General features: G+C 43.4%; 1 protein-coding gene across 11 annotated transcripts in view; it reads left to right on the top strand.

Annotated features, from left to right (window-relative positions):
- The window catches only part of EYA4 (EYA transcriptional coactivator and phosphatase 4), a 401,807-nt gene that overhangs the window by 332,933 nt on the left and 52,569 nt on the right, over positions 1-16,305 (top strand). For all 11 annotated transcript variants that reach the window (XR_008891352.1, XM_056566571.1, XM_056566572.1 and 8 more), the window contains one exon: positions 7,525-7,608. Coding sequence is in view for 10 of the 11 variants with exons in the window: in XM_056566571.1 (XP_056422546.1) it covers positions 7,525-7,608 (84 nt within the window). In the remaining variant the exon portion in view is untranslated. The remainder of the gene's footprint in view (positions 1-7,524; positions 7,609-16,305) is intronic.

A 16,305-nucleotide genomic window follows, 5' to 3' on the forward strand; every position in this document is an offset into this window, starting at 1 on the left:
CCTGCACAGCCACAACACCATTCGTAAAGAAATGGGAACATGGCGTATTCCACGAAAACTGGAAATGGGAATCATGGTGACACAACGGGAAGAACATCTTGCAGGAGCTGCGACTGGGAAGGATAGCCATGCCCCCTGCATGGCACATGTGTTCATTCTGGTTGTAAAGCAGTTCCTGAAGTGTTCAACCCATTTGCAAGACATCCTAACAATGGGAAGGAAACTTTGCATGCACTTCAGCCACTCGTACACCGCAAAGCACACCCTCCTTGAGCTGCAGCGTCAGAACGGTATCCCCCAATATATTCTGATTTGTGACGTTGCCACATGTTGGAATTCCACCCTCCATATGTTGGAATGACTGTATGAACAGAGAAAAGCCATCACCGATTTCTTGATGATCCAAGCGGATAGGGTTACTCCCCTGTATAACTTCAATGTGAACCAGTGGCAGCTCATATGTGACATCTGCCGTTTGCTCAGGCCCTTTGAGGAAGCCACATTATTAGTAAGTCACCAGGATTACGGGATGATGTTGTAAACGATGGCTGGTCAGGGCACTGGAGATGTCGTGCCTACATCTCATGGCCACATGAGCCATGGGGGCTGAACTGGAGGAGGGGCAGAGTGGAGCACAATTTAGGTGTCGCCAAATGGGCGGTTTTATTAGTAATCTAACAGGAGAGGAGGAGCAGCCAAAGGAGCAAGAGGTTTATGAGGAAGGCGAGAAAGAGGACCCAGACACACCGTGGCAGTATGCAGTGGAGATGGAGGCAGGGAGCCTCTCCGAGCCACTTGCACAAATGGCACAATGAATGCTCACTTGCTTGCTTAGTGATAGCCGAATTGTCACCAATCAGCAGCGGGATGACTTTTGGATCTCCACCTTATTGGACCCTCGCTACTGCCACAAAATAGGGGACTTTTTTACACCCACTGAGAGGGAGGAAACAGTAACCTACTACAGAGACATCCTACGTAGTCAGTTGGCTGATGCCTATCGGCGCCATCATCCATCCTCTCACAGGTCTGAATCGGGAGGCCCTCTGCTCTCACCTCCCACTGACATGGCTGCTGGGGAGGGGTGGGGTGGCAGGAGCAATACCAGCTCCATCAGTCTACAGTCGCTGATGAGTAGCTTTCTTCACCCGCATTGTGAAGCAACTCATCAGCAGTAGGTACACCTGTAGCAGGATCTGAACCAGCAGGTGGTGGCATACCTTGACATGCCCATGCTAACACACCTTGAAGATCCGCTGGACTTCTGGGCAGCCAAACTTGATTTGTGGCCGCAACTAGCAGAGTTTGTCCTGGAAAAGCTGTCCTGCCCGGCCAGTAGTGTGCCATCAGAGCGGGTGTTTGGTGCGGCGGGGGCCATAGTCACCCCAAGGAGAACTTGTCTGTCCATAAAAAATGTGGAGAGACGGACCTTTGTGAAGATGATTCAGGCATGGATCAGCCAGGATTTCCAACCACCAATGCCTGATGCATCAGAGTGGATTGACCATGGTGCCACACAACACTTCACAAATATGGATAATGCCAAACAGATTTAAGGCACTGCTCCCCAGTTGCAAACATTCCTTTGCATCAGACCTTTTTTCACCCACCTTCGTCACCGGGCATCGGTATTGCCACCCAAAGCACCACTCTGTCACCAGGTCACTTTCAGGACTCCTGATGCTGCTGCTGCCACCTCCAGGCTGTTTCATTCAGCCACTATATGGTCTCTTCTTATGCTTCAGCCAACTCCAGGCTGTGCCATTCAGCCACTATATGGTCTCCCCATGCTTCAGCCACCTCCAGGCTTTGCCACTCAGCCACTATATGGTCTCTTCATGCTGCCACAAACTGCTGGCTGTGCCATTCAGCCACTATATGGTCTCCTCATGCTTCATCCACCTCCAGGCTGTGCCATTCAGACACTATATGGTCTCCTCATGATTCAGCCACCTCCAGGCTGTGTCATTCAGCCAATATATGGTTTATTGATACTGATGGGCATGGGCCTAAAAATGTTTATGGTAGCACTAGCTACCATAAATATTCAATTAAGATTTCAAAATTAATCTTTTAATCTTAGAATTACTCATGCTGCTGCCAGCTCCAGGCTGTGCCATTCAGACACTATATGGTCTCCCCATGCTGCCACAAACTCCAGGCAGTCATTCAGCCACTATATGGTCTCCTCATACTGATGCTATCTCCAGGCTCTGTCATTGTGCTGCCATGTGACATGTGACTCCTTGTTAAATTTGGTCCTTTGTACCCACACGACGGGGTACAGGGCACTAAAACTTGGCAGTTCAAATTTCAAAATCTTAAATTTAAATTTCAAAATCTTAGATTTCAATGGTCTCCTCATGCTTCAGCCAACTCCAGGCTGTGTCATTCAGCCAATATATGGTTTACTGATGGTGCTGGGCCTGGGCCTAAAAATTTTAATGGTTGCACTAGATCTTCAATTTAGATTTCAAAATTCATCTTTTAATCTTGGGAATTGTGAAGTCCTAGTGTCTACTCATGCTGCTGCAAGCTCCTGGCTGTGTCATTCAGCAACTATATGGTCTCCTCATGCTGCCAACACCTCCACGCTGTATCTTTCAGCCACTATATGTTCTCCTCATGCTGCCAACACCTCCATGCTGTGTCATTCCGCCACTATATGGTCTTCACATGCTAAAGCCACATCCAAGTTGTCTGATTCAGCCACTATATGGTCTCATCATGCTGCCAACACCTCCACGCTGTGTCATTTAGCCACTATATGGTCTTCTCATGCTGCCAACACCTCCACGCTGTGTCATTCAGCCTCTATATGGTCTCCTCATGCTGCCAACATCTCCACGCTGTGTCATTCAGCCACTATATAGTCTCCTCATGCTGCCAACACCTCCACGCTGTGTCATTCAGCCACTATATGGTCTCCTCATGCTGCCAACACCTCCACGCTGTGTCATTCAGGCACTATATGGTGTCCTCATGCTGCCAACACCTCCAAGCTGTGTCATTCAGCCACTATATGGTCCCCTCATGCTGCCAACACCTCCACGCTGCGTCATTCAGCCACTATATGGTCTCCTCATGCTGCCAACACCTCCACGCTGTGTCATTCAGCCACTATATGGTCTCCTCATGCTGCTAACACCACCACACTGTGTCATTCAGCCACTATATGGTCTCCTCATGCTGCCAACACTTCCACGCTGTGTCATTCAGCCACTATATGGTGTCCTCATGCTGCCAACACCTCTACACTGTGTCATTCAGCCAATATATGGTCTCCTCATGCTGACAACACTTCCACGCCGTGTCATTCAGCCACTATATGGTCTCCTCATGCTGACAACACTTCCAGGCTTTGTCATTGTATGGCTCAGCGGCAGTGATTCTAAAATCAATGCCTGTAATCTGCATGTCATACTGAATAACAGTATTATTTCACTACCCTGGCACACTTCATATGCGTGTTAGAACAAATCAAAGTGTTCTACACCCCTATTGAGACTCTCTGTAGGCCAGAAATAGCCGTTTTTAATATCGATTTACCGCAAATAAATTCGGATGGAACCATATTTTTTCGGAAAGTTCGGCGAATCGGCTTAATCAGATTTTTCAAAAGTACGCTCATCTCTAACAATGACTTTATCAGTAAAAGGACATTGTTATACAAAGAAAATACACTAGTTAAGGGGGTTGTCTGAGATTTTTGAACAAACTAGCAATGCGTTGACTTTTGTGGGTGTTGTATGTTCTACATACACTATCATTTTTTAATTCCAGCACATTTCATTTTATCCCACATGACAAAAAATCGTGATATGCCAATTTGGAGGTTAGATTGTGAGACCTATTGGGGACAGTGAGTGATTCCAATCTCTGTATAACAGCACTGCAAAATAATTTGGTGTTATATAAATAAAGAAATTATTGATATTATTGTATTGTGAAGACTTAAAGTTGAAAATCAAAGCTGCCCTTGTCTGTAATATGGAGAGAAGAGAGGCAACTTCCGCTCACTTCTTTGGCATTCTATATGTCACCATTCTATCTATTTACATGACGTTAACCATGCAACATTTAAGCCCTGCCCTGGGACTGCTGAAACCACATCCACCTGCGGGTTGGTCCCACCCTTTGCAGAACTATTGGCTACTTTGTCTGAGGTCAGCAATGTTTGCTAGGAGGCTGTACAGGGGTTTCAACTCTGTGCTCCAAAATTACAGATTACCTACCATCTAAAAAAAAGGTTGGAGGAAACAACTAAGGAATAGAAGGGGTTACAAATTATGGTCTATTCCAATAAAAAAAAGGTCAGACAGCCCTTTAGTGTTTGCTTGTGCAAGTAGACAAATGTAACTTCTTTTCATTGGACTTCTTTTCTACATTGTGTTCTCCATTCTGACTTGGTGGCCATGTAGGATGAAATAGTAACTCAAATAGCGAGCCAATTGTAGCTGTGCACAAATAAAACAGAGGGAACCAAGTGGTGAACAGGAGCTCAGTCCCATATCCCATGCAGCTGCATGTTCTTAATGTTAATGCACATGGAAGAAAGAAGTTGCCAAGAGGCATAATGTAACTTAGTAAACAGAACAAGCATTGAGGGAACATTTCCACTCATTAGCCAAATGGCAGAAAACTTGCCAATATTGTTCCAAATTTAATTTACACATTGCATGATATTAAAGTAACATAAATAATATAATAAAGAGAATTTAAAAAAAACCTTCCCTCACTTATACTAAAGACACATATAGAAAATATACTACCAACTTAATTATATTTTACTTTTATATCTTCTACCTTCGTCACATTTAAGATACACATATTTCAAGTGGAAACCTGCACATCTCAAGTTTTTTTTTTTAAACATAAGGGTTAGATTTATAAAGAGATTTGACTCTTAAAAGGAAAATTCTGACCAGTTGACATGTTGTACTCAGCCAACAAATGTCACACATCCCAGCATTTAAAGTGGTCGAAGAGGAACACTTGAGGTGGTTATGTGCTAAAGCAAACACTATTTTTAACACTTGCTGCCCTAAAATAGTAGTGGAACTTAATGTTGTCTATGTACTAAAGCAGCTGCATTCTTAGACAATTAATACACTTTAATAGAACAGTTCTCAGGATTGGTCAGTGCCTTTACACTATTCGTGTTTGCATAGCCATACATTCTGATATAAACAACATATAACGTTAAATTTAAGACCACAAAGGCAGGACACGCGTTATTTCTTCCATTATGCCCAGCTTAATGGCAATACTTTTTCTAATAACAATCACCACGTGGTCTGAGGGGTCCATGGCCTGCTTTTGCCAGCCATACAGTTACCTTGCAGGTTGAAATAAAAAGGTTGACCATGCATTACATGGAATATCTGGATGTGTTAAAAGTTACTTTTAAAGTGAATTGTGTTCAGATCGTAAGTGGATGAGATATTTTATAGAATATAGTAAACCAGCTCATTTGTACTGTTATGTTTTCTTATTTTAAATGTATATTACATCAATATTGTTACCTTTATTAGTCAGAGTGCCCAGCTGGCTGGGAAGAGCTGGACTGCTATTCTTACTGACATGCACGTGAGAAGTCACACCGATGTTACAGTTCTTAAACTAGCCTGCATGTACCCCTGTATGTCGCCAATGTCACCTGTGTAGCTTTAAGCACCCCGCTCTCACATGAGTTTGCACTGCAAGCTGTGTAGCCTGTTCACAATTCTTATGGGCTCTATGATAGATAGAGCTACAAATAAATGTTTTCAAACATCTGGGGAAAAGGGGGCATACCCCCAAGGATGCACATAATGATGTGAGTAACCCGAGATGACCCTGCCAGCTCTCGCACAAGTTTCACTATGAATACTGTCCCCATATAGCATTAGGTGCCCATACTGCCCCCTTATAGTATTAGGCCCCCATACTGCCCCCTACATTGCACTAGGCACTTATATATTAGTTAGGCTACATACTTTTCTGCAGAGCATTCATTTTATGGAATTGATCCCAATGTGTGTTAAATGATAAGATACAATAGAAGTGGGAAGAAAATAACAGCTTTTCAAGAATCTGGGTTGCACAGAAGTTCTCTGTGGCTGCTCTTAGCAAGACTTCCCCATTTCCTCAGCATGCCCGCCCCCTAACAGTTTAAAATATGGGACATGAATAGGGATGGTCAATGGTGGGTCCAAACAAAGCAGCACATGAGCATGAATATACACACACTAGATGAGAAGGGGCAGGGATCCTGTGTACTTCTTATGTGCTGTAATAATTAATATTTTTGTTCTTACTTAATAAAACTAGAAAGTAAGTGAGGGAGGAAGGATGTGAATAATGTATGTAAATATGTTAATATTAAAGGGGTACTCAGAGGAATAGGAAGTTGTATAGTTCTTTTCTGCCTGACCACAGTACTCTCTGCTGACATTTCTGTCAACAACTAGAACTGTCTAGAGCAGGAGAGGTTTGCTATGGGGGTTTGTTCCTGCTATGGACAGTTCCTGACATGGATATAGGTGTCAGCAGAGAGCACTGTGGTCAGACAGAAAAGAAATTAAAAAAGTAAAGAACTTCCTTTGGAGCATACAGCAGCTGATATGTACTGGAAGGGTTGAGATTTAAAAATAGAAATAATTTAAAATCTGTAACTTTTTGGCACCAGTTGATTTAAAGAAAATGTGTTTTCCACTGAAGTACCATTCAAAACCTTACACTGTAAGGTCCATGATGAATATAATAATTTCTATGTATAATCAATTAACTGACAATTTAATTTTTTTTTTATAGTTTATAGTGTAGCCCATTTTTGTTGAACAGATATCGATAGCACCTAAACATGTGATTTTCTTTAGCTTTCCTCTTGGCTCATCAAACCAAGATTAGCACCTTTAAAAAAAAACAACAACATGATTTCACAATCAGGATATATATAGGATGCAGGTATCTATGTACGACAACAGAGTAAGGTGCAGGTGCATTCACAGTATGCCGGACCCGCACCGCAACCAAGTCATTTAAATGAGCCGGCCGGAGTCAGATTGTGCTGGTCGTCTCCTTTTTGCCCCATATCATTTTTATTGCCTGACTGAAAACCGCAGCAGACCACGGTTTTCGGTCCGGCAACAAAACCGGATATGGTGCAAAAATGAGTCGGCAGAGTCACAATCTTACTCTGGTTTGCTCCTTTAAATAAATGGGATGTGGTGCAAGTTTGGCTGGGATACGGCAGCAGACATTTTTTTTTTACATTTCCCTGCCAGATCCAGCTGCCATATGCCAGAAATGTAGTGTAAATGTAGCCTAATTAATATGTCAAGTTTTAGCGGGTTGAGGGCTTTGCTACAATGTTGCAATAATGTATTGAATTTGTTTTGTGTGTAAATGAAATCCTGAAATTCATGGAAAAGTAAAGGTTGTCACATACTGTATGTATAAAGTATGCTATGTACTATACTTTCAGCATCAAATGTATCCAAATATTTAGTTTTACATATATTTTGATATGTTCATTTCCAGAGAGTGTTCGTTTGGGACCTGGATGAAACAATAATAATTTTTCATTCGCTGCTTACTGGAACATTTGCACAAAAATATGGAAAGGTAGGATAGTACTTCTGATTAAAAAATGTTACTGAATGTTATGACATTTATAAGACTTTTTTTGGATGGAACCTTAGGCTAGGTTCACACACTGTTTTTTCAGTCGTATTTATTTTGTAAAAATGCGTCCATATTTTTAACATCAATGTAGTCTATGTAAGTCTATGGAAAAGTTGATTTTGTGCACATAATATGTAATAATACAGACACATTTTTTGCAGCTGCGTAAATTAGTGACATATCTGGCATTGATAGTAGGTGTTTGAGCTCAGGAACCATAGGAGGTGATACACCAATACTAAATGAAGCTATACTTCCATGAACAATATCCGTTAATGGAGTGTGATTTAAAAAAAAAGCACAAAGCAGTTTTTTGCAAGTTGTGAAATTTTTCCCTATGCCATTAGTTGGATATGGTAAAATTTTAGAGTACAATATTCAACCAGTTCTTTCATCACTGTATTTTTTTTTTTTCAATGCAGCAGAAGCATTTCCGAGTAGGACAATGTGGACACATTTAGTGCATAGGGACAAACAGTAGCTCTCTTTTTTTTTTTTTTTAAGAACTCAATCCCTTTGTTTATATCTGCTTCAGAGGCTCTGTTGGGGGCCTCTGTCACAGAATCCGTCTACAAAACAGGACAAAAAAACAAAAACATAAAACGTAGCAAACACTATTTGTGATCGGGGCTCCATACGTGTACTAGTGACAGGAAAGATTGCCTACATACCTATACAAGATCTTACCCTAGCATAGCGGTCTGAGTTGTGCCATAACCGCGCAATGAGGGCACGCCTATAGAGGGCATGCACTATAGGGAAGGAATAAGATAAGGGAGGGTTGGGAGGGTTCCACAAACGACACGTGCTCTGCCCCTGTAAGAGATGGGGGAGTTATATACACACGCCCCCACCTGTTCCCAATAAGCCTCACTTGGAAGTGCAGGGAGCGATAATTACTTCCGCCCCTCTCACAAATACAGCCCATCAGGCTTTATACTTAACGTAATCTTCAGTGAGAGATCAGGTTAAAACTGCCCATAAAAGTATATGGAGAAAAGAGATGGGGGAGAAGAAAGCAGAAGCAGAAGGCAAGCTGCTATGATATTTACCATAAGAGCAGGTTCTACTCTCCTATCACACACCTGCATATACACTAAAAGCTGCAGCCATATCTGTGTGTGTTTATATCAATTTCCCCCTCCTCCTCCCCTCATTAAGACTTTATTAGCTGTATACCCATACGGCTTAAATTATTTACAAACCCGTAAAACATTCTTGTACCAGTCAACTTCAACTCCAGTTTGAATTAGGGTCACACACACCAGATCTTGCAAACATGTCTGCACCTCTCCTTGGGCAAACGTTATCATATACTGTATTATTACCAACATATCAGCTGTATAAATATATCTTTATTGTAACAGACTCACCTAAAAATGTAAATAGGGTACACAGTGGCCCTGATTTACTATTGGACATCCAACCTGTTTTGTCAGGTCAGATGCCAGATTTTGGCGCACTGTGCCAGAAATTCTGTCTATGACAGAATTTGTGCCAGAATTAAAAAAAAGACTGACCAACTCTCCATTTTACTGAGAAACCTCCAAAGAGGGGAGTGGCCATTGGGAAAAGGGAGCGTGGTCACCGACAGTAGATGGATGGATGGATTTGAGCTTAAGAAAACTTCACAGCTCAGAGCTTGTGTAAAAACAGCAAAGCATAGAGAAAAAGGCAAAATGTAGGGAACCAATAGTAAATACTGTGGAAAAATATTTATTAGTAAATGGGAAAAAAAACACAAAGAAAACTCCACTCCACTCGAGGGCTAGTGTGTATACACCTAAAAGTCACAGTCTATTTTACTTGATTTCAATATTATAGTCATCCAGCTAGGAAAGCCTTGTCAGTTTTGACAAACCCTACAAATGATACTTTATCCATTGACATCTATGCTATGATGGAATGCCTGGAAGCCCTGCTCTTCGCATGGTGAATGTGGTATGCTCCTGGAATGATGGCCATCAGGACTGCAGAGACACTCATCTAGGAGGCCTGCAGTGTGGACACCTGCTGTTTTTGCATGGTTTGTCTTTGTATGATTTAACTCTTTGTTTTCTACTTAAGTGGTCTTTATTGTGTACACATAAAAGTACATGTGAGCTATTGATAATATAAAGTGTATACTAAATTTAACTTTCTTAAATTTAAGTTCTTAAGTTGTAGCTCTTGTTGTTGAAACCTATTGGTATTAAAGGGGTACTCCACTGGAATTTATTTTTAATTTTTTTTTTTTATTCAACTGGTGCCAGAAAGTTAAACAGATTTGCAAATTACTTATTTTTAAAAATCTTAAACTTAATCCTTCCAGTACTTATTAGCTGCTGTATACTACAGAGGAAGTTATTTTCTTTTTGAATTTCCTTTCTGTCTAACCACAGTGTCTCTGCTGACACCTCTGTACGTTTTAGGAACTGTCCAGAGTAGGAGCAAATCCCCATAGAAAACCTATCCTGCTCTAGACAGTTCATAAAATGGACAGAGGTGTCAGCAGAGAGCACTGTGGTCAAACAGAAAGGAAAAAAAAAACTTCCTGGGGAGTATATAGCAGCTGATTAGTACTGGAAGGATTAAGATTTTTAAATAGAATTAATTTATGAATCTGTTTAACTTTCAGGCACCAGTTGATTAAAAAAAAAATGTTTTCCAGCAGAGTACAACTTTAAAGGGGATGTCTGGCCACTTGAAATTGTTACAAAAATTGCTCACAATGTTGTAAAAATAAATAAATAAATGGATAAAAAAAACACCACCATTTCCTTACAGATTCCTTCCTTTTATACACACTTGGATAAGTGACACGTCACTTACCGTATTTATCGGGGTATACCACGCACCGGCCTATAACACGCACCCTCATTTTACCAAGGATATTTGGGTAAAAAAAGTTTTTTACCCAAATATCCATGGTAAAATGAGGGTGCGTGTGTGCGCGTGTATACCCCGATATACCCCCAGGAAAGGCAGGGGGAGAGAGGCCGTCGCTGCCCGCTTCTCTCCCACTGCCTTTCCTGGGGTCTAGAGCGCTGCTGTCGGCCCTTCTCACCCCCTGGCTATCGGCGCCGCTGCCCGTTCTGTCCCCCTGACTATCGGTGCCGGCGCCGATAGCCAGGGGGAGAGAAACGGCGCCGACAGCCAGGGGGAGAGAAGGGGCAGCGGCACCCATTGCCGGCGCCGCTGCCCCGTGTCCTCCCCCATCCCCGGCCTCCGGCGTGTGTCCCCTGCGTCATTGCTATGCACGGCGCGGCGCACTGACGTCATGCGCCGTGCCGTTCAGCGCATAGCAACGACGCCGGGGACGCACGCCGGAGGCCTGCAGCAGCGCGGACCCGACTCAGGTAATTATGCCACCGGGGATGGGGGGAGGCAACGGGGCAGCGGCGCCGGCAATGGGTGCCGCTGCCCCTTCTCTCCCCCTGGCTGTCGGCGCCGCTTCTCTCCCCCTGGCTATCGCGCCGGCAATGGGGCGCCAGTACCGATAGTCAGGGGGACAGAACGGGCAGCGGCGCCGATAACCAGGGGGTGAAAAGGGCCGGCAGCAGCGCTCTAGACCCCAGGAAAGGCAGGGGGAGAGAAGCGGGCAGCGACGGCCTCTCTCCCCCTGCCTTTCCTGGGGGTGTATCGGCGTATAACACGCAAACAGACTTTAGGCTAAAAATTTTAGCCTAAAAAGTGCGTGTTAAACGCCGATAAATACGGTAATTACACACTATACAGTCATGGCCATGAATAGGGATGAGCAAATCAAATCTGACGAATCCGAATAAAAAAAAAATGGATTCGTACCAAATGCGAATATCGCCCTGATTCACTTGAGCAAATCACTTCATTAAACTCCATTTAGTGCGGTCAGGGCTCCAGGGCATCTAAAATGGTGGATCCACATGTGAGGACATGGGGCAAGGAAGCCTAGGTAGGCGGGAACAAGGGTCGGCGATATGACCCTGAAGCACATGCAGCATGCAGCCTATCAGCAGACAGTCACCCCTGTGATGTCATAGCCTAATATAATCGGCAGCCATCTTGTGGCCAGTCACTTCAGCCTTTTATTGCAGAGAGAGAAAGAGGAACAAACAGCACTGTGTGTTGCACATAAAAGCATTTTTACAGCAGCGATTCACCTCCCAGTCACATCAGTGTTCTATTGCAGAGAGGGACAGAGAGCAGTGTATTGCACATCTTTTTTACTGCAGCGATTCACCTCAATCTCGAATCCAGCCTAGAAGCACTGATAGGAAAGGGAGTGAGATTGAGAGAGAAATTGCAATTTTGGGTGTAGTACACAGCGACTGTGTGCTGCAGCACTGGTGTGTACAACAACTGAAAAGCTAATAGTTGCCAGCCAGTTAGGGTGAGCAGAGCACTAAAAGCATATTGTCCTCTATTAAGTGTAACCTGTGCATACATCTAAGTGGTGTACCATTGTGTTCCTGTTAAAGTCTTAAGGGCCTAGATACTGTGAAAGGCCAAGCAAAAGTACACACCTGCTGGTGTTGTAGACAAATACTGTTTTAAGCATACTGGAGCGCATTGCCCTCCCCTCATATACGCACTAAGTATGTCAGGTAGAGAAGTGCCAGGACGTGGACAGAGGAGTCGCAGAGGCCTAAATTAATCAGACAGAGGTCGCAGCAGACTAGGGGCAAGTGGCAGGAGGAGCCACAGTGAGAGGCCTGAGCTCCCGGTATCAGCTAGCCGTCGTTTCTCGACCAGCAACCCATCTGCCTTCATCGATTGGTTAACACAGTCATCCACTTTATCACAAGTGACATCTGACACCATCGCAAAGCACACCCTCCTTGAGCTGCAGCGTCAGAACGGTATCCCTTATTGTCTGATTTGTGATGTTTCCACATGTTGGAATTCCACCCTCCATATGTTGGACCGACTATATGAACATAGAAAAGCCATCACCGATTTCTTGAGGATCCAAGCGAATAGAGGGATTTGCCTGTGTAACTTCAATGTCAACCTATGGCAGATCATTTGTGACACCTGCTGTTTGCTCAGGCCCTTTGAGGAGCCACATTATTAGTCAGTCGCCAGGATTACGGGATGAACAAAGTCATTTCACTGCTTCATCTACTACAACACGTGTTGGAAACAATGGCTGGTCAGGGCACTGGAGACGTGGCACCTACATCTCATGGCCACATGATCCCTTTGGGGGCTGAACTGGAGGAGGAGGGGAGGGGCACAGTAGAGCACAGTTTAGGTTTCATGAGTTTTTCTAGTCATCTGACAGGAGAGGAGGAGCAGGAGCAGCTAGAGGGTTATGAGGAAGGTGAGACAGAGAACCCAGACACACCATGGCAGTATGCAGTGGAGATGGAGGCAGGGAGTCCCTCCGAGTCACTTGCACAAATGGCGCGATGAAAATGCATTACGTAAAACTTAACTTTTAATAATATTATTAGGATAAAAATAAAATATATGTACCCCAATTTTTTTTTTTTATCAAACAAAAAGAAAGGTGTGCCACCTACACCACCAAGTATTGATGTGATGTAAAGACCTCTAAAAGGTGGAAGGGAACAACATATGGTCCATTGTAACTGGTGGGGGTAAAAACTTCCCCTGTAAAACCCTACTCTCGCTTCATTAATTCCCTTCTTAGCAAGTGTTACTTGCCCTATGAAGGGTGGCCCCACACAGGAACCTCTTCCTATTTCCCCCTACATACACTGCCATTTCCCAGGGTTTTTAGGTGGAAATAGAGAGAGTTTCCTGTGTGGGGCCGCCTTTTTTAGGGTGAGTAACACTTTCCAAAAAGGGAATTAAAAGGGCGAGAGTAGGGCCTTAACCCCTTAAGGACGCAGGACGTAAATGTACGTCCTGGTGAGGTGGTACTTAACGCACCAGGACGTACATTTACGTCCTAAGCATAACCGCGGGCATCGGAGCGATGCCCGTGTCATGCGCGGCTGATCCCGGCTGCTGATCGCAGCCAGGGACCCGCCGATCTCGCGGGCGTCCGCCATTAACCCCTCAGGTGCCGGGATCAATACAGATCCCGGCATCTGCGGCAGTTCGCGATTTAAATGAACGATCGGATCGTCCGCAGCGCTGCTGCGGGGATCCGATCATTCATAACGCCACACGGAGGTCCCCTCACCTTCCTCCGTGCATCTCCCGGCGTCTCCTGCTCTGGTCTGTGATCGAGCAGACCAGAGCAGGAGATGACCGATAATACTGATCTGTTCTATGTCCTATACATAGAACAGATCAGTATTAGCAATCATGGTATTGCTATGGGGACTATTCAAGTGTAAAAAAAAATTTTAAAAAATGTAAAAAAAAAAAAAAATGAAAAATCCCCTCCCCCAATAAAAAAGTAAAACGTCCGTTTTTTCCTATTTTACCCCCAAAAAGCGTAAAAAACATTTTTTAGAGACATATTTGGTATCGCCGTGTGCGTAAATGTCCGAACTATTAAAATAAAATGTTAATGATCCCGTACGGTGAACGGCGTTAACGAAAAAAAAAAAAAGTCCAGAATTCCTACTTTTTTAATACATTTTATTAAAATTTTTTTATAAAAAATGTATTAAAAGTTTTTTAGATGCAAATGTGGTATCAAAAAAAGTAAAGATCATGGCGCAAAAAATGAGCCCCCATAACGCCTCTTATACGGAAAAATAAAAAAGTTAGAGGTCATCAAAATAAAGGGATTATAAACGTACTAATTTGGTTAAAAAGTTTGTGATTTTTTTTAAGCGCAACAATAATATAAAAGTATGTGATAATGGGTATCATTTTAATCGTATTGACCATCAGAATAAAGAACACATGTCATTTTTACCATAAATTGTATGGCGTGAAAACAAAACCTTCCAAAATTAGCAAAATTGCGTTTTTCGTTTTAATTTCCCCACAAAAATAGTGTTTTTTGGTTGCGGCATACATTTTATGATATAATGAGTGATGTCATTACAAAGGACAACTGGTCGCGCAAAAAACAAGCCCTCATACTAGTCTGTGGATGAAAATATAAAAGAGTTATGATTTTTAGAAGGCGAGGAGGAAAAAATGAAAACGTAAAAATTTAATTGTCTGAGTCCTTAAGGCCAAAATGGGCTGAGTCCTTAAGGGGTTAAAGGGGAAGTTTTTACCCCCACCTGCTACAATGGACAATACATTGTTCCCTTCCACCTTTTCAAGGAAAGTGTTACTCGTCTTCAAAAGGGCAGCCCCACACAGGAACCAATCCCTATTTCCACCTAAAAACCCTGGGAAATGGCAGTGTTTGCAGGTGGAAATAGGGAGAGGTTCCTGTGTGGGGCCGCCCTTTTTAGGGCGAGTAACACTTGCCAAGAAGGGAATTAAGAATGCGAGAGTAGGCCCTTACAAGGGTAAGTTTTTATCCCCACCAGTTAAAATGGGCCATACGTTGTGCCCTTCAACCTTAGAGGTCTTTGCCCCACATCAATATTTGTTGGTGTAGGTGGCACATGGTATTTTTTGCACACCTTTCCATTTGTTTGATTTAAAAAATAATAATTTGGGTCCATATATTTTATCCTAAGCATATTATTAAAAGTTAAGTTTTACGTAATGCATATCCTCAATACTTACTTGTGCACACTAACACTTTTACAAAAGAGACTGTTTTCTTCTGCCTTCCTGCCTCAGTTACTATTCTGATCCTGCCACTAGAGATGTCGCGAATTGTTCGCCGGCGACTTTCGCATGTTCGCGTTCGCATCGCCGGGCGAACATATGTGAAGTTCGATCCGCCCCCTATACTTTAACATTGCAGTAAACTTTGACCCTGTGAATCAGAGTCAGCAGACACATTACAGCCAATCAGCATCAGTCCCTCCCTTCGAGACCCTCCTACCTCTTGCACGGATGCCATTTTAGCCTCATTCAGCATGCTGCAGGTTTAGGAAGTGGAGGGTTAGAGAAGCTGCTCCTGCTGTATAGGGAAAGCGATAGCTAGGTTGCTGCTAGGTGGTGTATTCAGGGTCCAGTTTACTCCTAAAGCACTAGTGTAACATCTGCTTTAAGGACAGCACCCAAAAAAGCCCTTTTTTGGGCTGAAAGATATCAGTCCTGGTTGGGAGGGAACCGCTGGTTAAAAGGGGTACTCCAGAATCAAACTTAAGTTCCTTGAAGCAACTATCTACTACAGTATTCAAAGGGCTGAAAGATATCAGTCCGCTAGTCTTGCAACAGCTGGGGGCACCCTGGTTGGGAGGGAACCGCTGGTTAAAAGGGGTACTCCAGAATCAAACTTAAGTTCCTTCTAGCAACTATCTACTACAGTATTCAAAGGGCTGAAAGATATCAGTCTGTTAGTCTTGCAACAGCTGGAGGCACCCTGGTTGGGAGGGAACCGCTGGTTAAAAGGGGTACTCTAGAATCAAACTTAAGTTCCTTCAAGCAACTAACTACTACAGTATTCAAAGGGCTGAAAGATATCAGTCCGTGTGTTTTGCAACAGCTGTAGGTACCCTGGTTGGGGACCACTGCTTAAAAGGGGAACTCCACTGGCAAGCTTTTTTTCTTTAAAGCAACTAACTACTCTAGTATTAAAAGGGCTGAAATATATCAGTCTGTGTGTTTTGCAACAGCTGGAGGCACCCTGGTTGGGGACCACTGCATAAAAGGGGAACTCCGCTGGCAATTTTTGTT

The sequence above is a fragment of the Hyla sarda genome, chromosome 3 (assembly GCF_029499605.1).
Source record: "Hyla sarda isolate aHylSar1 chromosome 3, aHylSar1.hap1, whole genome shotgun sequence".
Classification (NCBI taxonomy): Eukaryota; Metazoa; Chordata; class Amphibia; order Anura; family Hylidae; genus Hyla; species Hyla sarda.